The 22,099-nt window shown below is 42.2% G+C and overlaps 1 protein-coding gene across 6 annotated transcripts in view; it reads right to left on the bottom strand.

Moving 5' to 3' along the window:
• The window catches only part of FAM13A (family with sequence similarity 13 member A), a 117,187-nt gene extending 95,443 nt beyond the window's left edge, over positions 1 to 21,744 (bottom strand). For all 6 annotated transcript variants that reach the window (XM_059844097.1, XM_059844093.1, XM_059844096.1 and 3 more), the window contains exons 1-4: positions 21,448 to 21,744; positions 18,731 to 18,920; positions 15,856 to 16,065; positions 6,915 to 7,095 (exon numbers count right to left, since the gene is read on the bottom strand). In XM_059844097.1, coding sequence (XP_059700080.1) covers positions 6,915 to 7,095; positions 15,856 to 16,065; positions 18,731 to 18,920; positions 21,448 to 21,729 — 863 coding nt within the window. In that variant the 5' untranslated portion in view covers positions 21,730 to 21,744. The remainder of the gene's footprint in view (positions 1 to 6,914; positions 7,096 to 15,855; positions 16,066 to 18,730; positions 18,921 to 21,447) is intronic.
• Between the last annotated feature and the right edge of the window lie 355 nt (positions 21,745 to 22,099).

A 22,099-nucleotide genomic window follows, 5' to 3' on the forward strand; every position in this document is an offset into this window, starting at 1 on the left:
CTACTCCTTGGAAAATTTTCATGATCATTTGTGAAGATCTTGTTAAAACATCACAGTATAAAACTGTTCATAGTCATGGCTCCCTTATGTCTATTTTCATGTTAATTAGGCATTACAACTGTGATGCTTTGAGAGTTAGACACACAATTTACTCCAGTTACAAAATCCTCAACAGAAGGACCTCATCCCCTTCAAGCCACATATGTACAAATTACTTCAGTAGCAGCACCAGAAATCTACCACAAACACCATAAGGGTGCCATAAACCTGCAATTCTATGGTTATTTCTAGAAGAAAAAGTGTTGATAAGTTCAGATCTATCTTAGCGATCCAAATTGGAAAACTCCCACTGAAGTTATCACAGTGGCTTGCAATGTCATCAACACATACACAGCATAGGCAGAGCAGGAGCAAATTCCCCAGTATGCCCTCCCTTAGATTCCACAGACACCTGCCCTTCCCAGAGAGATGCTCTGAATGATCTGTGTGCAAAGCACAGCAGGTCCACATTAAATATTTGGAAAAAATGTGCCTTGTCTAAGTGAGGCACCAGCATTAAGAGTATCTGACACAGTTAAGAAGGGTCAAGGACAAAGGTGCATCAAAGTACCACAAGTTTTGCAGGATATTAAAACCTGAAATTATTGGTGAAATCAGTTTAAAGCAGAAAAAGCAGTAGGTCTCAAAATTAAAACATTACTTGGTAATTGGATCAGGCTGTCAGCTTTTCATTTCAAAATCTGATACCCAGCAGCATTTCACACTTCTGCACTATGTCCTACCAGCGTGGCTGGCCCACCCAGTGCAGCTCCATGCAGCCCCTGTCCATGCAGACACCACACCCACATGTTCTTTGAGTTTTCCAGACTGAGTCCATGTCTCTTTCCACAGGGATGCTCAGGAAAGCTTGTCTCAAAGGGTTAAACCACAGCAAGGCTGTGTGTCCCAGCTTTCACTCAGAAGCAAAGTGACCTGAGGTCAGATTAACTCACTGTAGAAGAATTCCTTACATCTAAGGCATTTAGTTAAATGAATTTACCTCAGGGTCTCTGTAAACAAGCTGTAACAGGCTGAATGCAAAGTGGGCTTTCCACAAAGTGAACCTCCAGACTCCACTGAGAGCAGTGACACACACACAAACATGACTGCAAGTGGCACAGGACAGGCATCCTGTGCCACGTGCAGTGGTGACAAGGATCTGTCACCATCCACCTCACCTGGGAAACTTGCTTCAAGTGGCCAGGAGGACCTGGGAAGTAGTAATCTGTCTCTAATGAGCTGAACTGAGGTCACTGAACTGATTTCCCCAGGCAGCAACTGCTGACAGTTCCCTGTCACAACTAAGAACCAGAGATTTCCATGTGAAAGGGTCATCTCATTATGAATTCCCAGCAGTGCTTGACCCCACCCTGTCTGAGATGAAAGATGCACATTACCATTTCCCCAAGTGGCTTTGCAGAAGCAGCTTGCATGGAATGCACTGTAATCCTAATTTACAATCACAGGGGGCTATATGCTCTATAAACTACTTTTGCTGCTTGTACAGTACCTTTTGTAAAGAAACACCACAAAGTCACCTTATCATTCTCCCAGAGAATCCTGCCAGAAATATGGAACTCAAAGGACAGGAAACACTGCATGGATTTTTTGTTTCTCCAGCCCCAGCAAAACGTTTTCATTAATACCTCAGGTGCCCATGAGTCCCTCCACAAGCACAAGTGGAGATTTTGAGACCAGAGTTGCAGTAATTTCTAGAGGTTACAACTCGAGGCAGTCTGTTCTGTGTCTCTAGGCACACTTCACTGTGTCTGTAACAGATCCAACCTCGTGGCCAGAACTCGTCCACTTCAGGTGATGAAAAGGATTTGTCCTGATACACCAGTCCACAAACCGGTGCAGCTGAAAACAGGAACATATTCATGTCTGCAGACTCTGCTACAAGATCCCAGTCTAATAAATAGCTAAAGATACAGCAATGCTCACTTCAGACAGTTGTTCATCTCAGTCCGTGTGACTCGTTTACATGCTCTGCATCATTTGCAGCCTTACCAGTCTGGGTGAAATGCAATGACATATACAACTACCGAGATTTTGCAGAAGTGTTTTAGCTTCTGTGATACTGGAGAATCCTGGAGAGTCAAATTTGGGGCATGTACCTGCCTGCCTCTTAAAATCTGTTCCAGATTATCTTCTCTAGGATCGGATTTATTAGCCTAAGACAACTCGGTAATTCTGCTCTATCAGCATTGCTTGCAAAATAACAAATAATTAATAAAAAATAACAGCACTAATAAATAATAATAAAAGAACTGCACATAATGAATGAAAATAATTAATAATAAAATGCAAAATGCAGGCAAAACAGGTAACACAAAGCAGTTAGAATGATGCTGCCACAAAGGCTTTACTGACAGGCTTCATTTATATGCAAAATCTTTTGCTTCAGCAAAAGCTCCATTTTTCATCACAAAATTACAGTGACAGTGGGCATCGTAGAGAATGCAACCTACATAAAGGGGGACAAAGGGCAGTCCATAGCCTAACATCCCCTTACAAAGTACACTCCTCTCATCTCCAAACATTTCAAAGCAGAGGCTCTTGAAAAACTCTCCTTGTGATTGCATTTGAGCTGTACTGCTGAGCTCAAATATTCATGAGTATTCAATATGATTATGGATGAGAATGTTTATAGCCTTGCTATACTATACTTGATGTTTTAAACTGTCATTATAGGCTTCAGCATACTGAATACTTAGGAAAAATTCCTTTGCAGCGCTGGAAAGTGCAGTATTTAAAATCTATGTGAACTCTGTAAGAAAGGTTATGGCTGCATGCTCCAATTTGCAATAATTCATGTTTAAACAACAATATTCAGTACTCAGTTTGCCCCCAATCCTGGATTGCCATTTGTTTTGAAGACTGATGCAGGATTGGGGTTGCAGTGCCTGAAAACAAATCCCATTTACATAATGTTCCAAAGGCCAACATTACTCACTGAGAAATATTAATTCAGCCCCTCTGCTTTCACTTCAGTTTGTATACTCAATCTGTGCAGGCTCCAAGGCTGCTAGAAACCAAGGTAAGATATTCATGCGTAACTTCAGATCAAATTTTAACTACTTCAAGTTCAGCATCTCTGAAATACCTACATCTACCCTACAATATACCATTTTCTCCATATCCAAAGATAATACACTTTTCTTGTTACCCTTCATATTACAGAGTCATCATACATAAATAACTGCATCTAACTCCAGCATTTTAACTGGACACTTGCATTTGCCAGCCACTTTTGGGGGGGATGGAGCAATCCCTCACAACACAATCTCTGTTGGAACTAAACATAACCAAGTTCACGAGGGCTTGAATGATGGAGGCCACATGCAGAGATGACTGCTTGAGAGAGAGCTGCAAAAAATGGTGCAAATGGATCCTCTGATTACATCTGTTGGACCTCATGTCTTACCACGCCAATCAAAGGACAGGATAAGGGCAGCAGCTCCTCTGACACCCAGCTCCTCGGGAAGAGAGAAGAGGAGAGAAAACCCAGCTGGTCCTCTCCATTTCAGCACAAGCTATTAGAGCCAAGCAGAGCTCAAACAGCAAGCCTTAACTAAGGCTATGTCTCTCCAGGAGCTGAAATTCAGGTCAATGGACAATAACTTCCTCCAAAAGTAACCATGCTGCAAATGTTAATATTCTACACAGATTAGCCCAGTGACAGAAAAGACAGCTATTTTTGTTCCTTCGTGCTTGTAGCTCCTCCAGGGCTGTATTTCTCAATATACTTGACCTTTGCTTTCCATCACAATAAATCTGAACAAACCAAATTGGGAGAAAACAGCAAACCAAATCTCCAATCTTTTTTTGAGCTGTTTGACCTTGCCCTTTACATGTTCTTGTATCCTACATCACATTTCATTACAAGGAATGCAAATAGCCATTTTTTTCCTTCTACTCATTAGAAATACAGAAAGCACAAGATAATCTTTCTTAGAAAAGCATCAGTGCAGTTTGTCAAACAGCAAGTAAGGAAGCAGGGGAAGTTCTGGATAAGATAAAAGCAATAAGGGTTGAAGGTTTAGGAGATGGGATACATTACAGAGGATATGATGTAGAAAAACAGAATGAGATTAAGAGAATTAAAATGAAGGCTAAATATCTGGAAAGTGGCCAAGCAGCATGATTTATTCAACTGTTAAACAACTTTGGTTATGGAGTAGGAGATACTATGCCTAAGAAGCTAAATTGTCACTAAAAATACCTTGCCAAAAGAAGTCCTTCACTATCAGCAGATGGGCTTTATCTTCTCTGACACTGTGCCTTAACTACACAAACTGACATTAATTTTAGACATGAGTGTGAATTTCTGACAGAAAAATCTCAGTTCTCCCTGCTTCAGCAGTGTAATTGCTGACAAGCTGAGCCTTCTCTCCTTGTTGTGGAGAAACCCGCCATGCACTGCTCGGAACAAACAGCGCAAAGCGAGAGGAGCCATCGCTTCAGCCTCCTGCCAATATTTCATTTCTGCAGCTTCTCCAGGGACTGCCTGCAGCCAGTAGAGACAGCTCTTGCCAAGCAGGCTTCAGGCAGCCTTACTCTGTAGCTCTGAAATGTGTTCTGAGGATCTCCTTCTGGATGCTTGGCCAACCAACTGGTTAAGCCCAATACCTAAAAACAGTGCTGCAAGTTCTTTCCTCCCCCTGTCAAATCTTTGTTGGTACAGATAGTCACAGTTCCAGCAATAGAAGACTGCATCCATTAACACAGGAGAAAAGGGTATTTGAACTGTTGCTCACAATCTTTGCGTCTGGACCACAAGACTGAACTGCCCTGGAAAGATCAAGATCTGATAAAACACACAGTTGAAACACCAGTTGGTGACACTTAGTTTAAATAAAAATCTGCACGCCTAATTCTTATCTATTTGGGTCTTTTAAAAACTCATTATCCATTTGGTAAATGTGAAGCCTTGCCTTCAATGCCTCTTTTGCCACATGAGCATTTATTTCAAGGTATCACATCTGCTGGGCTGGTTATGCTCACATCCAGACTCATGAGTGTTTGGTTTTTCACCTCCAGTGGACTCTGCCTTCCTCAGTCTTCTGCAATGGAATGAGGTGTTACCATCTCTGTACCTTACAGAAACACTTCTATCTTTTCCATACTGTCTTAGGAGCAGAGATCAGTTGTGGCAACAACTGTAGAGCTTTTAACATGTGCTCTTTGGTGTAATACTAGGAACACCAATTGCAATTCTCCGCATTCTACACCAAAAATTATGCACAGCTAATTTTTAAACTCTCCTGAAAGAAGTGATGAGTAAACTAAAAATAATTCTAATAGCCACTTGGGAGCTTGAGTCATAGAGATTTAGCCATTGAATTCAAATTCTTCTAATTACTTTGTTCTGAACTCTACTAATACATTTAGACAGGAATTCCCAAACCACCCATATGAACGCAAGTTTAAGAAATTGTTTTGCTTTTCCTTGTCAGAAATTCACAGTATTGTGCTTCCAGTAATTCTCATATTCATGCATTCCCATGCATACTACTGTCTTTTGAGCATTTTTTGTTTCAGAGAGGCAAACAATTATTTTTAAAATATACTTTATCTTTTTATACTAACACAGTAAATGCTTTAATCCTGAAATTCACCTTCATCATCCACCAGCAACATCTTAAGATAAGGCAGCCATGTAGTCACTAGGACAAGCTTTAGTTTAAGTGTCTCATTCCTCCATGTTCTCTCCCTAACCAATGGAAAAAGATATGCTCCTTAAAAAGACAGCAGGCAACATCTAGCCTAGATACAAGGAACTGTCTCAACATACTACAGGAACCTAATTTCTGTTTTCTCTCTTTAAAGAAATCTACGTCTTTCCAAGAGGAAACTCAGGGGGATAGATTAAATTAATTGCTTCATGAGACTAAGTTTTACTAAACAACTCAGTATTAGTCCAGAGTGATATTTTACAAAAATCCATACAAATGCAACAAATGTATTTACATATTTACATTTACAATGTATTACAAATGCAACATTGATACAAGGAACTCAGCTGTCTCTTCTTGGTGATATCACACATCTTTCAAGACTGATGACTGAACTAAACTGCTTAGGGGTCTCCCACGTCAAAGACCTTGGATGCCAGCCAATGGGCTCATTGCAGAGGTGAAGGTCCTAATGCTGCACTGCATCACTGCAGTGACTCAACAGAAACCTTCTCACTCAGGATGTTCTTGCATCAGGAAATAACTGTTCTGGCTGCTGCTGCAAGCTCCATCAGCACGTCAAACATGTCTTCAGCGCAAGCACCCAGGAACTGCGCCCAGTGAAAGAACCCAGTAAAGCTACTGACCCCAGTAAGGAGTTTTAAGAGACCAGTGGACTCCCCCAAGCACCAGAGCAGTTTCTAAATACACTAGAAGGACAGAGAGACCAGAATCATCAGCATCTGAGGGCAGACACCAGATCACAAGGCCAAACATGCAGACAGTAGGCAGTATTCATCTCTAGAAATTATATAGCACCTGGGTGCTGCATTGGAGTCCTTTTCCACCAAGGATCCTTTGTCAAAGCCTTCTGGAGACAAGCACTCATATTAACTGATAGCAAAGGAAGAAACCTGCATGAGCACACACCTCCTTGCACTGACACAGTCTGAAGGCCTTTCACTGTTATACTTCTGCTCTGTTACCAAAGCAGCAATACAAAACTGATAAACAGTTTAGCAAACAGCAAGAGGAAATGGGAGAACAACTCCACTTCCATTTGGCTCAAAAATAGCTTCAGCACTGAAGTTTAACACAGAGCCCCAGTCACTGCCTCCATCTGATCACCCTGACAAAGTAGATTTTTGACTTGACATTTCTGCCAGCAAACAGGGCATAGTAAAAAGCCCAACTTACTGAAAGCAGTTTGGTCCAAATACAGTGGCAAGATTGCAAAGACTCATCCTGTTCTCTACGTGATGTTCAGCAACCTTGATCAGGAACTGGCACAGGTACTTCAGCAAACAGTAATGAGCATCAGGCAGTTCTTTAAGGAGTTCTTTCAAGTAACTTTCCTTCTGCATGTCGTTTCTAGAGTCTAGGGAAAAAAAGAGAAGAAAAAACATATGTATATGGTTTTCTTCATTGCTGCCAACTTAATTACATGGGTGAGCAAGCATTGGGAGCTAAAATTCACTCCTGCTTCTGCTCAGAGACACACAACTCCTCAGTCTTCCTCAGGGAATGTGCATGTTTGTCCTTAGGCTCATCCTGGCCACTAAGGGCGCCATTTCACTCTTACCTTTATGCTGTAACCTTTTTCCTGAGCAGATTGAGCAGTTACTAACAGTCTGCTAAGAGTTTTAGAGCATGTTTATCCCCACCTGGCACAGCTAAATCTGCTTTAACTCCCTCTCTACCAGATCTTCAGATTCCATGCTCCTTCTGGATGTCATCCCTACTTCCCAAGCGCTTCTCATACTTTTAGCTTCCCTTCCCATGAAAACCTTCGAAAATAAGAAAGCAAGAATGGTTAAAAAAAGGGTCTCCTGAAATGCACAGTGTTATAACAGCACTACAATACCTTCTTCTGTGGGTGACAACTCTGCTACATATTCAGGAAGGAGTCTTCCTTATGGGAAACAGACGGTTCTGGGCACTGCCACACTCCAAAACGAGTCAAAATGTGGTCTCATGTTAGAGAATAGCCTTGTTATACTGAACAATCTGCTAGAATTTAGGTCTGGATAAAAGTTTTCCGTATTGAACTGAGTCACATCCAACTATTTAAGTAAAAATTGCATGAACTTCACAGATGCTGTATTTATACAGACTCAGGTGGTGAACACAAGCGTGGCCTCATACACAGCTTCTGCTTAACTGTGTCCTGCTGCTGGAATTGAATTCATGCGCAAAATTTTTTCCTCCCCTCCTCCGTCCCAAAAACACCTTCCAAAGAGTGATTTTTACCCCTCAAAATCTTGGATTTACATGTCAGGAGAAGCAAAGTTTTGAAAACAAGTCAGTATTGCTCTCCCTTTATACCAAAACAGGATGTGTTAGTCCTTGCAAATATTAATTTCTACTCTCCACAAAAGTGAAATGTTACTGAAACTTTCACATATGCATGAAAACCCCAAGGACCCTGCAACATCATTTTCAGACAGAAGACCTCATGCCCTGAAGGTTTTCCACACCCATCTAATTATAAGCAGTGGTCATTAGCATGAGGCCATCTGTGCCTTTCTAGTACGTTTTTTCCTTATTTATAAGCCTTATGGGTTGCTGGTGCTGCTCTGCTGTATGCCCTGCTGCCAGCATGCAGAGAAGACTGGCAGGAAAACATCCCATGGCTTATGCTGCAAGAAAAAAAGAACGTTTTACATTTGCTTCATGTTTTTTAGAGAGAAAAAAAGGAGGGAAAACAAAAATCTTTGAACACTGTTTAATGTGTACATAAACACTTCAGAAGTCTTGTCTTTGTTTTTACTTTTCATTTCCCAGAAATATTCAGGGCTGGGCTGAAAAGCATTTCAGGAGTAGAGTGCTTTGAAAAGTGGTTAGCTGCAATATTATTTCTGGTTTACAATCAGACATTTTTTGTGGGTAATAAACAGGATTTATCCTGCAAATAAATGGCAAACAAATGAGGCTTTTTATGTACTTATTTGCCACTTCATACAGCTGAAACTTGAGGGACTTCATCTGCTTCCAGACTTAGAATTTCTGCCTTTCCTGACATGCCTAATACTGTACATGGCAAGAAAGTCTTTTTATGTTTTATTTGCACGGTGAATTCACTTTTATATGTCTGTTTTTGTACCACAGACTTAGTATGAATTCCTTCATCACAGCAGACCAAAGTTTAAAATGCCAGTCAAATTACAGGACCAAACATTTTAACCAACTGATTAACTACATCCTTTTCATCCACAGATAGGAAATTAGCTCCTTCAGAAAAGTCAAATATCAAATATGCATGAAGCAGATGAGGAAAAAAAAAATCTTATCTGCTTGCTTATCACAACCTTTTTTACACTTACAGAAGAAAAAACAATCATGACTTTGCTACTACCAATCAGCTTGGCAACAGCAAGAAATCTGATCCATTATTGCAGCAAAATTCAGGAGGCTTCTGAAGGCTGTATTAAATGGAATAACAATAAGGAATTTCAGTGCATTTCTATTTGCACTTATCAAAGTGGACTGTACAGTCTCTGACTTGATTACTAATTATCTTTTTATGAATCTTAAAAGAAAACAAAACACAACTCATTTCCATGTAGCCAAAACATACTCCTAACATATTTTTCTTTAGATAACAAAGCAACTAGCTCAGTGTTTTCTACTACAAATTGCTTGCAGTTATGATAAGAAAGCCAAAGCCATCTCCCAGAAAAAATGTACCTCTTCCATCACCATCACCCTGTCATCTAATTAGGGAATGCCCTTGATAACTAATTGCCTCTCTGAGTCTCCCACTGGGACTTTAGAGTGATGGGTACTTTTTTACTGGAGGAATTTCCATCCCTTCTAAACTAGGAAGATGCTAATAACCACCACAAAACATTCCAAACACAGGTTTGCACTGACAACAAACAAAGCTATTGGGCCCGTGGCCTTCAGTAGTATTTTCTGGGTAGGATGTCCCTGTTCATTAACCATTATGTTTTGGGGTATGAGTCAACATCAAAAATATTATTGCTGGGCACAGTCAGTTCATTTCTGTACTTTCAAGAACAGACACAGATACCACATCACAAGATCATGAGAAATTACCCTAATTGAAGGATGTAGAGACACTGAGTAACATGAGGCAGCAAACCCCATTTACTGAGCCATCAAGTTCCTTCTCTTTGTGAAATCTAAGAAAGAAAATAGGGTTTTGCTCTCTGTCCTCCTTCTCCAGTAAAAAGACAAGGGAAGGAATCAAGTTTTTCTTCCAAGAGAATCCAAAAATCAGAATTAATTTGTTGATTCTTATGTTGATGACATTTCAATGGATTTCAGCTTTATTTTTAAAAATTGCTTTAATAATTTGTGGTGAATCTAGACAGTGACATGCATACACAGTATTCCATGCACTTTGTACAGTTTTCAGGACAAGTCTACTACTGCTATCAATTAATGTATTTCTTCAAATATTACAGCTTTTCAACTTACTAGAGAGCAAAAACAGTCTTGAGTCATAACAACAACCCATTCTTTGGAGCATTCCTCCTCCTTTTCAGTTTGTTTCAAAGTCAGTCACTAAGGTTTACTGAACTGGTAGTGACCATCAGAAAAACATCAGAGCACCAGAGTGGTTTATGCTACTCATGATTTTCAAGCACAGCATATTCAGTTATTTTGCCTAGGGGATAAGGAGGAAAATAAGAATGAAGGCTAAGAGGAGAGTGCTCTCAAGGCAGACAAAGTCATTCAATTTTTTATTTTGGGAGCTTTCCAAAAGCCATGTGCAATAGACAGCACCTCAGCCAAGGCCTGCAAGAGAAGCCTACCTAGATGTGCAGTCAGCAAGGGTTTGAAACCAAGAATGAAACAGAGTGGATTGGGCTGAGGAAGGGAACAAAACCAGCAGCCTCAGGCCATGTCTAGGCTCAGCAGCCTGAGGACACAAAACACAGAGGATCAAGGAAGCCAGCAAGGACAGCTGGCACCTCAAAGCTGAATTAGGAACTCATTACTGAGAAACTAGTCAAGGAGACAAGTGAAAAGGACAGGCAGTATCTCCAAAAATGTTAATTAACTAGAAACAGGAGTCTCAACAGTGTAGGAGGTACAGACACATTTGTGAGGGTGTTTTCAGTCTCATTTCATCTCAGCATACACCCACAGCTCGCAACAAGGGGGAGATATTTTCCAATAGTTCACGCTATTTCTGAACATATTGAGTGTCTCTGACATACTAGATACACAATTTAAATCCCCAATTCATCTCTGTTCATGTTACTCCTTCATGCTGCCTGAACTTCGCTAAATATACAGAATTCATGCAAACAGGTGTGCATATTTGTTTTGCTCAAGTCTCAAATGGTCTGACCCCAAACAACTCGAGTCTGGAAGCACTGAAGCCACATTATCACAGTGCCCTAGCCAATATCTGTGCTGTGAGGTGAGGAAGAAAGGCAACTGCTCAGTGTCATGCTACCACTGCATAACTTCCAGCTGCCTTGCATGCTACCAGAGTGGAGGGTAGACAGAAAAGCTTGCATCTGTCAGCAGTTCTCAATGTGCCCTGGGAAGCTGATCTTTGGCACAGAGGCAGCAGGTTGTGCATTGCAGTACCATGGCACTCACTGGGCTGTGGGAGGAATGAAAGCATTTCTTTCCACCTCTGCAATCCATGGGAAGTGGGACTCCAGTCTCCCTCTGCCAAGAAACAATCTGTTTCAGACACCATCTTTCAGACATGATCCTGCCCCAGAGGGAAAAAAAGAAATCATGCCTTGTTGCCTTCAGGAGCAGAAATGTTGTAAGCTCTGCTCATAAGAAAGCTGTCATCACAATCCTTGAGCTTGAGACACCCCACTCTCTATCATTACAGCACTTTGCAGGGCTGTATTTATCCTTCATTCCAACTTCCTGGAGGAACAGCACACTTCTTTTGCACCTCTGGTGAGTGTCATCTGCATAAAAATCCAGTTCCAAGAGTTTTTACTGCATAACGAACGTCATCATCATATGGAAAACAGAACTTATTTCTCTGGCTTGGAAACACTGGTAACACTAAAATGACCATAAAAGCCAAAGGAAAAGGTTAAAATCATGTCACAAGGGCCTGGAGAATCACAGATATCTAATTAATCAGATTTCATGCACTGCTGCAGTTACCATGGTGTTGGAAACAATGTCCACTTTTAAAAATTTCAAGGGTTTATTAAACCTTGACAAAATACAACAAAGGACTGAATAAGGAAAAATTACAGTGCTGGGAGTCCCAGTGCGGGGACTAAGCTCCCATGTGCTCATCCACAAAACAGCTGCTCCACCTTTTATACCCCTGGGGTTGCAAAAGGTAACCCCAGCTCCCCCCCCCACCCCACAAACTCTGCAAATCAATTCTTCTTCGCTGTCCACTGGTGGAGATTGCTTTCTTGCAGCTTGATTGGGGTCAGGTGTTTTCATGTAGTGCCCTCCTCCCAGCTGTGCTATGCAAGGGGCACAGGTACCCGCCCTCCCTCCACATGTCCCAGCTACCAGCGGCAACAGCACAAGGGGGAGGGGGCAGGGGATTATGGGGAGAACAGAGGACATCCAAATGACAAATCACAACAACATCAATAAAACTTCTCATAACATACACATAATATTCATCCCTTAACTGTGAGAGCCAGCCATCCCATGACACATCTACAGCAACAGTTAAAAGGTCAGCTCTCATCTATTTATTTTCGCAGTCATTGTTCAGATTGAAATTTGACCTCTAAAATCCCCCAACACAAGCTGTATTTTTGGTTCTGCTTGTCCATGTAACTCAAACAGCTGCTGGCTACTAAGTGTTCTGTAAACTGACCTGTTGATCCAGAAGGGAACTGCTCCTTCCCTTTCACTGCCTCACATCCCTCTCCCTGAAAAAGGCAAGGCTGTTCACAGGCACCAGACAAAACCATGCCAGTCATCACAGGCAGTGAGCAGAAGAAGAAGGTATGTGAAACAGAACTCACATCTTGCTGCTGCTGCCCACTGAAAAAATATAAATTCTATAGGATGAGCAATGCCAAGAAGCCAAAGTGATGAAATAGCATTAAACTTAATTAGACTAAGAAAGGAAGACAGAGTCCGTATTTCACTGTACCTCCACTGGAGGAGGAAATGAAACATAAACAATAAAAAAGAAATGTACAGTACAGTAGCACTTTGTCTTAATGAAAGCAAATGACCTGTGAAAGGGGTAAGAGCTGGGCATACAGTTCCTAGTATGTACGGATGTCTTAAGAGTCACTGATCGCGATACAGAAGATAAGGAATGAAAAGCCAGAGGGAATAAACAAGCTCAGGCAGGGATTGCTGTATGGGAGCTGCTAATTTCTCGCTGAGGATTCTCAAAGTACAGCCCATTTCACACAGTTCTGCTCTGCAGTAAAGCCTCAGCCACAAAAGCGATTGTGATGGACATTTTTCACCCCAGAACTCCCCATGAGGAGCAGCCTTTATTTGTCAGGCACTGTGAGGAGATCGGCCAACATCAAGGTCACGATCAGCGTGTCCCTGGCCTGTGCTTGCAACACACATCTCCGGTCCTTCCCATCTCCTACTGCCACTGTCTGTCCCCAAGGACACAGAGAGAATGCCAGCACACACCACAATACACAACATGATGTTTTATGGAACTGCATAGTCTTGGCATTACGCTGAATATTAATTTAAACAAAAGTACTGTAGGATTTGAGGGCAGCATGCAGAGCTCTGTTACACAACACTGCACAGGCTGCAGACAGCAATGCCAAACCAGCTGCATGGACTTCCTGAACACTAACAGGACAGCTCTTTCATAACACGGCAGATTATTTCTCTTTGATTTGGTAACAAATTTGATAGCTGGAATTGAAAAGGGTAACAGCTACAGGTAAAATTTGTAATTTTCAGTTCAGCTACTTTTAACTAGAGGAATCATTCTCTAACCATTTTTATAGTAAGTAAATTAATTATGTGTTCCTCTCAGACCAAGATCTCAGCTGGCTTAAAAAATGCTGATAATAATCCGTAAAAATACACCAAAAGAAATCTAACATAATCCTAAAAAAACATTTCCCACGCAAAGCTTCAACAGGAGGGAATACAGAGGTTGTGACAAAACTTGTATTTGCCTTCACTGTAGACATGTTGCAAAGTGGCTCCAGATTCAAAGTTATTTTTTAATAAACTGTTGACTCAGAAACAGTTTGACCTACTCTCTTCACAGTTTACAAAACGAACACCCAGGCATGAACTGTCCTGGTACCATTTTGCAAGCAATACCCTTGCACATACTTTGATAAGTGAACAGATAACTCCTGCAATCCTGCACAGCTGGTTGATCATTTAACTGCAAGAAAATGCCCACCTACTACTTAAACTTATCTGAACACGATGAAAATCATCAGTGCCTTTCATAACTACTCATTTATGCTGTATTTTCTGGGGTGTGAAAAACCCTTCAAGTTTTCTCCAAACTTTCCAAAAGCCTTCCCCTTGTCACAACAGCCAACTGGCATTTTTCAAGTAAGACTTTTTATTCCTAATCAAAATTTTAATGGCACTAAGTTTGATCTAATTGTGAAATACAGGCAAACTTAGCTATGAAGACATGTCACAGTTGGATGGATTTTTGCAGATCTGGGTTCATAGGTTGCACCAGTAACTTTATTTGGAAACAAGAAAGTTTAGTGAGTAAATCTGCTAAGTAATGATATCCATCTCATTTCCCTAGAAAGTACTGGGGGGATTTTGCCGTTCCTGTAGGAGACAGAACAAATTAACCTTTCCACAAACACCACAAACAGCCCACAAAAGACATCAGCAGTTCCTGGTACAATACACCATTATGACCTTTGTGGGTGCAGAGATATGGAACAGCCAAGGCGTGACTTATTATTAATTTACACTTAAGCTGTGATTTATGAGAAAGAACATAAACACAGCTCATGAGTCAGACCTAGTAAAATCTCTAAGTCCCCAAAGAAAGCACAGCAATGACCAGAAAAAAGGGACTTTCTAAAACAATAGCACCTTCCTACACAATACTTCCTGAACCCTATCCTTGTGCCCCAGACAACTTTACTAAATAGGGAAGGTATTTTACAGTCCACATACAGCCTACAGCTGAAATGTCTGCACTCAAGGTAAAGCACAAAGCTCTTCTCCAGTGCACCATCAACACTTTCTATAGCCCACAAAACAAAAGGAAGAAAGTAAACACATGGCGCTATTCTCACTCCTCTTGGAAATGGCTAAACCTCCTCTTCATGGAAGGCATGAAAAGTGGAAGGGAGACCTCAAGACAAGTGTGTGAGAACTTTGCACCATCTTCCACCAGGGATGCATGTCATGTTCCTCCTCTGCATTCTCCAGTAACTTTACCCACTCACCTTGCAGCTTCTTAGGAAAACATAAAGAAGAAGTGTTGACTGCCTGCATCAAGAGAGATGAACTGTCAGTGACCCACATGGTCAGGGAGCAGGGCCAACCACCACTTATTCCACCTACCACCACCAGAGATTGCCAGATACAGATGAAGATGAATTAAATTGAAACTTGCATAACTCTCTTTAAAATTATTTCTCAACTTCCCACAACAGAAGTGGTGGTCTTTCCTATGGCTGATCCACCACTTGAAGGTGGATGAGGGGGTGTGAATAAAAGAAAAAAAGAAATGTTCCAGGTTGTGTGCTAAGACAGGGAATAGAACATAAGGTCTGCTGTTACTTGCAAACTGGTTTTTTTTTTTGATGAAAAATCACATTACTTAGTGAGAAACAGAAACTTTGGTAGTGTATGGTTTTGGCCCAATCTGACAAGCAGATGAAGTTCTCACTTCTCAGTGTCCATTACAATGAAACTGCCAGAAACCACCCTAGCAAACAGAAGTAAATCTATGTCCTAAAGAGACTGCAATTATTTTCTACAAGCATACCTGAAAGAAACAGTAGATCATTTCACTTTTTATTCAACAGATATAACTGGATTAGAAAATCATATATAGTCCAGACTTTTCCAAATACATGAGAAACATTTTTCTGCCTCTTGTAACAGAACTGCCTATCTGGGAGCAGGTAAGAGCTGAAGCCAAAGGAAATGATGAACAAAGTAAGTAAACTAAGAAACCAGATAACCATAAAGAAAGTACATTGAAGGATGAAGACTACCTCTCACTTACCCTGGAAAAGCTGAATGAACCTGGGATGTAAGGCAGACGTGATAATTCCATCTGGCAACTCTCTCAAAAACAGTTTCAGCAGACTGGCTGCTGAGTACACATCACCATCTTTAACGAGTTCCACCTCCTCCCCACGCTCGTACTGCAGACGCAGCTGCTCCACCATCTTCATGCTGCCATTCACTCTGAAGAGACCTTCCTGTGTCATACCTGTAATTATATACATAAAGACTGAGCTGAACCACCACATCCCAGTGACATGATGAAACAGATATTCTAGTTTGAATAACACACATGTAGTAATACAAACAAGGGCAATTAATACACCACAATATAAAAAAAAACCCGAAAACTCTGTCTCCAGAAACCCCCTCTAGTCAGGTAGTTAGATTATGATAAATAACAAATACTAATGACAAGACCTTGAGGCTGGGATACTCTTTTGAGAAGCCACAGTACTTCAATGCCACTGAGTTGTCTCACACCATGAGAAATCAACTGAGACAGACATTTTCCATTGGTATATTTCAACAGAAAAGGACGCTACAAAGGACTCTACAAAACCCATCAGTTGTTTCATTTTTGCAAGTTTTGTTTTCTGCCATACACATTGGGATTACTTCCAGCTTCATGTTCCAGGGTAACAGGTGCTTACCTGTGACCCATCACGAGGCAAAAACATCTCAGTATGTGCTGAGTGCAGCAGTAACTCCATAGTGAGTTCTGCAACTTTATGGGAGTAGGAAATCTCAATAAGCAAATAATGTATCATGGACAGCACAAAGCCCAAAGGATTTCACAATGAAAAAGAAATGGTATCGATCACTACAGGCCAGACACCCAGTAAAGGAGATGTATAAAAGAGGAGGCTTCAACAGAGGAAGCCAGACTAATCATACTAAATTGAACAGCACTTTCTAGGCATTTGTTAAGATTCAAAACCTTCTGTGAAGACCCTATAACTGACCTCTGTAAATTATTTTTTCTCTGGAACACTTTCACAGCAAAAATTCTGCCTTTCTAATTCTGTGCCTATAGACCTGTTTGCTCTTCCTCAGAAGCGTAACACTACGAGGACTGAATATGTATTGTTTTCAACAGTTCAGACTAGACATCAAGGCACTGCAACCTGACAGAATGCTTCCAGTCCAGGAAATCAATTCTGAGGCAACAGTTTGTAGAGAAATATAATCTCTTTTATTGGACTAGAAGACAAACTGGTCTAGTAAGGGGAAAAAATGGACAAGCACTCAAAACATTTTACTTGACTAATATGAGATACTGCTGTCAGAGTTTGTATTCCTGCATTCACAACAAAATGCATTTTCATGTGACATGCTGTGCTGCCATCTCGAGGGCAGAACACACCCCATCTCAATAAAGATTTTCGGTTTTGCAGTACTAGGTGAGCAAAGGCTGCAGCCCCCACACAGATCAAACTTCCTTCCCCCTCTGTCACTCATTTATGGAAATAAAGAGAGGCTAGAACATCCTGAAAACAGTAATTATAAACTACTAAATACAGCACAGGGAAATTCAGCTTCATCTATAAATTTGGAAATAGGCAGCTTAATGCAAACTTAGTTTAAGGATGTAGCTGCCCAACAGGCAGCTCAGCCTGGGTGTCTGTGCCTTTGTTAAAAATTGTGTTAGGTTTGTTTTTGTGAATTAATGGCGAAGTTAACTGTGAAGGCCAGTTAACTTTGCCATTAATTCACAAAAACAAACCTAACACAGACACAGGACACTCATTTCAACAACTTTCCATATGAGAGGGTATCTTTGAGATCTTGCTCGCATTTTTGAGAAAAAGGATAGCCTTTATCTTTATTGGGGCCAGATAATCAACTTGGCATTCAGAAGCCCAGCTAATCTTGCTTCAGAGTAGAAGACTTGGCTTGTTTAGTCCATATTTGGGACACAGTCATGTGGAATCTTCTAATGGAACACAGAGCACAGCCCACAACTTGGAGTCAAGAGTGTCTGTCAGTTTCTGGTTTTGATTAAACCCTAAATGATGGAAAGCTTTTTCCATTCTTTCTCTTCCAGTGTCCAAGCAGGCCACTTTTATGCAGGCTGAAGTGCATCAAGGAAGAGGCTGCTGTGTAAAGGTAGGATCATGTTTTAAATTTGTACTGTTACCTTAATCCAAGCTAATTTTCAAACCATGTTTGCATCTATGAGCTTCTGAGGATCTACCAAGAATCAAAGCCTCTACAGCTGGATTATCATTATTGAACAGCAAAAAGAAAACCTTAGGGTAAAACCAGATGCTGCTCCTTAGAAGATGACATTACCACCACAAAACCTTTTCCACTGCTGAACAAATGCCATACAAGACATCTGTGCACCAGTGGTGCTCTAGGCTTCTGCAAGGAGACATATTTCAACAACAGGAACTAAAATCCCATTAAATGAATGCAAAAAGAAGCTAAGAACTGAACACCTACTTGAGGGGATTAATAATAACTGGAATATATCTGAAAAGCTGTAAGAATTTGTATTCCTTTCCAGTAATATTCTCTGATGGGACATGTGTGTGTGCGTGTGCCTGTGACTATCTCTATACAGAAAAAGTGTTAGAGACAAATGTTTTGCAACTGGAAGATGACACAAACCTTCACAAATGGAATACATTCCATTTATAAACTGAGCAGCTTGTTTATGAGTGTGCTGCTACCTAATGCTGTAGTTCACCTTTATAAACATGCTAAAATATAAGTTCAGCATCAAGGCATAAATAAAAAAAGAAGCAAACCACATACAGTAACATTCTTTGCCAGTGGTTCATGCCACAGAAAAAAACCCACATTCTTCCCTTTCAAGAGCCTTACTAAAGAGGGCTGCTAAGGAGAAGTGACTCCACTGATCTTACCATGCTGGGTGAGGTACTCCACTATATTCCACACAACTATTGGGATTCCATTTTTGCTCAGTCCCTGCTGCTGGAGCTCCAGAAGACTCACACCAAACACCTTTGGACAGGTTGTGTCCCTGTGCTTGTTCAGTGGGGACACAGCTATCTTTTTCATGTCCTCCTTCAATCTCACAGCCGATTTGCTTTGCTTAAAGGAGCAGAGAGGGAAAAAATGGGCATTAGTCACATTTGCTGCAGAAGGTTGTGTGGTCACAACACAAGCACATCCATCAAAACTGGCTTTTATGCTCCAGCATAACGGTTTGGCCCCTCTTAGTTTTAATCTATGGGAAAAAACCTCTGTGAAGTAGGAAAGTAAAAATGAACAGAAGAAAACACTAGAAGAGGAACAAGAATGTAGGTAGTCTGTAGGTAAGGGAGAAAGACTTTTGCAGACAAGCTTGTTACTAAAATAGAAAGGAACTGGGAGTAAGCAAGCAGGAGACTGATGTTGTTAACTCATGAAACTCACATGGGTTACAAAAGTAACTGGACAAACACAAACAATCCCAATACACCACTCAGCTTGGCTACAGGATGCCTGTCAGGGAAATACTCTGGAGAAGGTTCACTGCACCCATCTTCCAAATATTGTTTCCTAGGGATTCATTCTCGCCACTGTCAGGTGAGATAAATCCTTATGAAAGATGTTCTGTTATGTTTAGTATCTGCTAAGTCTGAAATTTAATTACTGAGGTTTTAAGGTTAGAAAGAGACTATGTAATCTAATCACACATAACAAGGGGGGTGGAAAACCCACTGCACAATAAACCCTTAATCTCATAGGTTCTTCTGGAGGCACAACATTCTCACAGGTTTTCAGCTGCAGCGACAGAGAAACCATGGGAAGATAGTTAATAAAACCCAGGGGAATAAAACAATACATGATTAATTTGTAGGACTGATAATAGGCAGAAATCTTAATCAGCCTACAGGATTGCACATTTGGGAAGACAGTTCAAGGCAGAGCAGCAGCATCACCCACCACAGCTTCAATCACCCTGCAGGAACTGGGAGCCACTGCTACTACAGAGTTCAATGTCTTTGTTTAAGAAGCCCACCACTGGCATGGTGCTTAAAAATAAACTTATTCCTACTGTGTTTCATTAACAAACTGGTAGTAGAAACTGTACACATGGAGAATTATGTATAGTAACGTTAAAAAGTGCTCAGACTCTTGCATAAGTCTTGACACTTCACTGTGTTAAGACATTTTATCATTGCATATGTATATTATTTTATTTTAAACAGGCCTTTAAAATCTCTTCACTTGAGACACAATATTTTTACTGTAGTCTGTAAGCAGCATGAACATCTGCTATGTTGCTATTAAGCATGACTCCTTTCAGATATAAAATGATCTGGCAGTTCACTCACTTGGCTGTGCTTTTCCTATTAAAGAGTTATTTGAGGCATATGTGTGCTCCACAGTCCCAGGTCCTACACAACACTCGTGTGATATTTACGAAAGATGTTGCTTATATAAACATCACAAGTATGTTTTACTATTTGTGAAACAGAACCGCAATATTGCATTATTGTGACCACTTTATATTTAAAATGAGCAGTAGATGCACCAGTGTTTGAACTAAAATTTGACTAACATCAAAATACCACATCTTTTTTAAAAAGATGTTCCCATTCAGGATTAAATTAATAATAAACAATATTTATTGCAGGCAGACACATGACAAGGTAAAAATCACATAGACTAGGTTAAATTCAGAGGACAGCAAAAATCCTTTGAGCAGTTTCTGAGCAGCTGCGATACTTAGGGAGCTTTTCCAATTAAGGCCTTCAATTAGCCTCACAATCTTGCTCAGTTACAGGTTTCCAGCCTGTTTCAACATTTGAAAACCTGAGTCACTGAGTTGGATTTACTTGGGGAAACTCACTATTTAAATCCACATGAGAACCGACAGACATTTGCCGTGTCCACAGAAACAAGAGGAAAATTTTGAGCTTGCTTCAGGATCTGAAGAGGCTGCGCTAACTAAGAACAAAAAATTATGTGGTTATCCAAAATACACATCTAACCAAAAATCAAAACAAAGCTATCCCCTCAAAACAGCTCTGAAACAAAGAGCTCAGTGTTATGTTGCCTTATAGATGGAAGATCTGACTTTACGCACGGAAAACGGGTCCAAGTACTAATGCCACTGTTGCTGATTTCCGACACCGGGAAAGGAACTTAATCATCCCTGCACGATGCCGCCAAAAAAGTTCCGCCCAGACACTTGGAAAAAAGCTATTTATACGCCACAGGGACGCACTTTTACAGCTCATCCAACAACTTCAACGCAGGGAACGCGGGTTGTTCTCCGGCTTAAAAAAAAAAAAAAAAAAAAGGGGGGGGGGGCTGGTACTAACTAAAAGAAAACCCCCTGGAATCGTCTTTTACGAATCTTCCCCTTTCCCAAACTAGCGGTAGCTGCCGTGCGGGGAGAAGCAGAAAGAAAGAGAAAGAAGAAGAGTGAAGGAGAGAACAGATGGAGAGCGCTCGGGACGAGGAGAAGGCGCCGGGCCCGGCCCGGCCTCCCTGGCCCCGGCCCCGCGAGGGACCCCGGCGGAGGGCGGGAGGAGGAGGAGGAGGAGGAGGCTCATCCCGCCGCCATGCAGCCGCCCCCGCTCCCGGCCGCGCTGCCGTGCCCGTGCCGCCGCCAGCCCCTACTCACGCGTACGGCCAGCGCCCCGGCCCCCATGCCGGCTGCCGCTCCGCCCCGGCCGCCCGCCCTCGCTGCTCTCGGCGGGCGCCTGCCGGCGGGCGCCCTGGCCCTGAGGTGCCGCCCGCCGGCCCGGCCCGCCCCACGGGCCGCGGGGGGAGAGCAGCCGAGCCCCCGCCTCCCGCCGGAGCGGCCGGGAGGGCTCGACGGGGACGAGTCTGCTTCCCGGAGCTTGCCCGGGTCGCGGCGGTCGGAGCGCGGGACCCGCGGCTGCACCGGGCGGCCCCCGGGCATCACCGAGGCCCCGGGCCGGGCAGCCGGGTCCTGCCGGGGAGCGGAGCCGCTCCGCTCGTGTGCGAGCCTGGGCTCGGGCAGAGCCGCTGGAAGTGTCGCCGCGAAGCCGCTGAGCCCAGTAACGTTAGCGGGGTGCGGGGGAACCGCAACCGCGCCCGCCCGAGCAGCGGGGGAGCCGGGCAGCGGGGCCTGGAGACCGGGCAGCCGGGCCGAACAACCCCTCTGTGCCACGGCCCCGCAGGGCAGGATGCGGTGCAGCACTTGGCCCGAGCCTGGAAAGTGTGAAGCAGCCCAAGCGTTGCCCCCCGTTACGGTTATCCGTCTAGGGATATGTTGGTGAAATAAGGAAAGTTTAAAGCGAAGGGTGGAG

This window comes from Haemorhous mexicanus, chromosome 4, assembly GCF_027477595.1.
Source record: "Haemorhous mexicanus isolate bHaeMex1 chromosome 4, bHaeMex1.pri, whole genome shotgun sequence".
In the NCBI taxonomy this organism is placed as follows: domain Eukaryota; kingdom Metazoa; phylum Chordata; class Aves; order Passeriformes; family Fringillidae; genus Haemorhous; species Haemorhous mexicanus.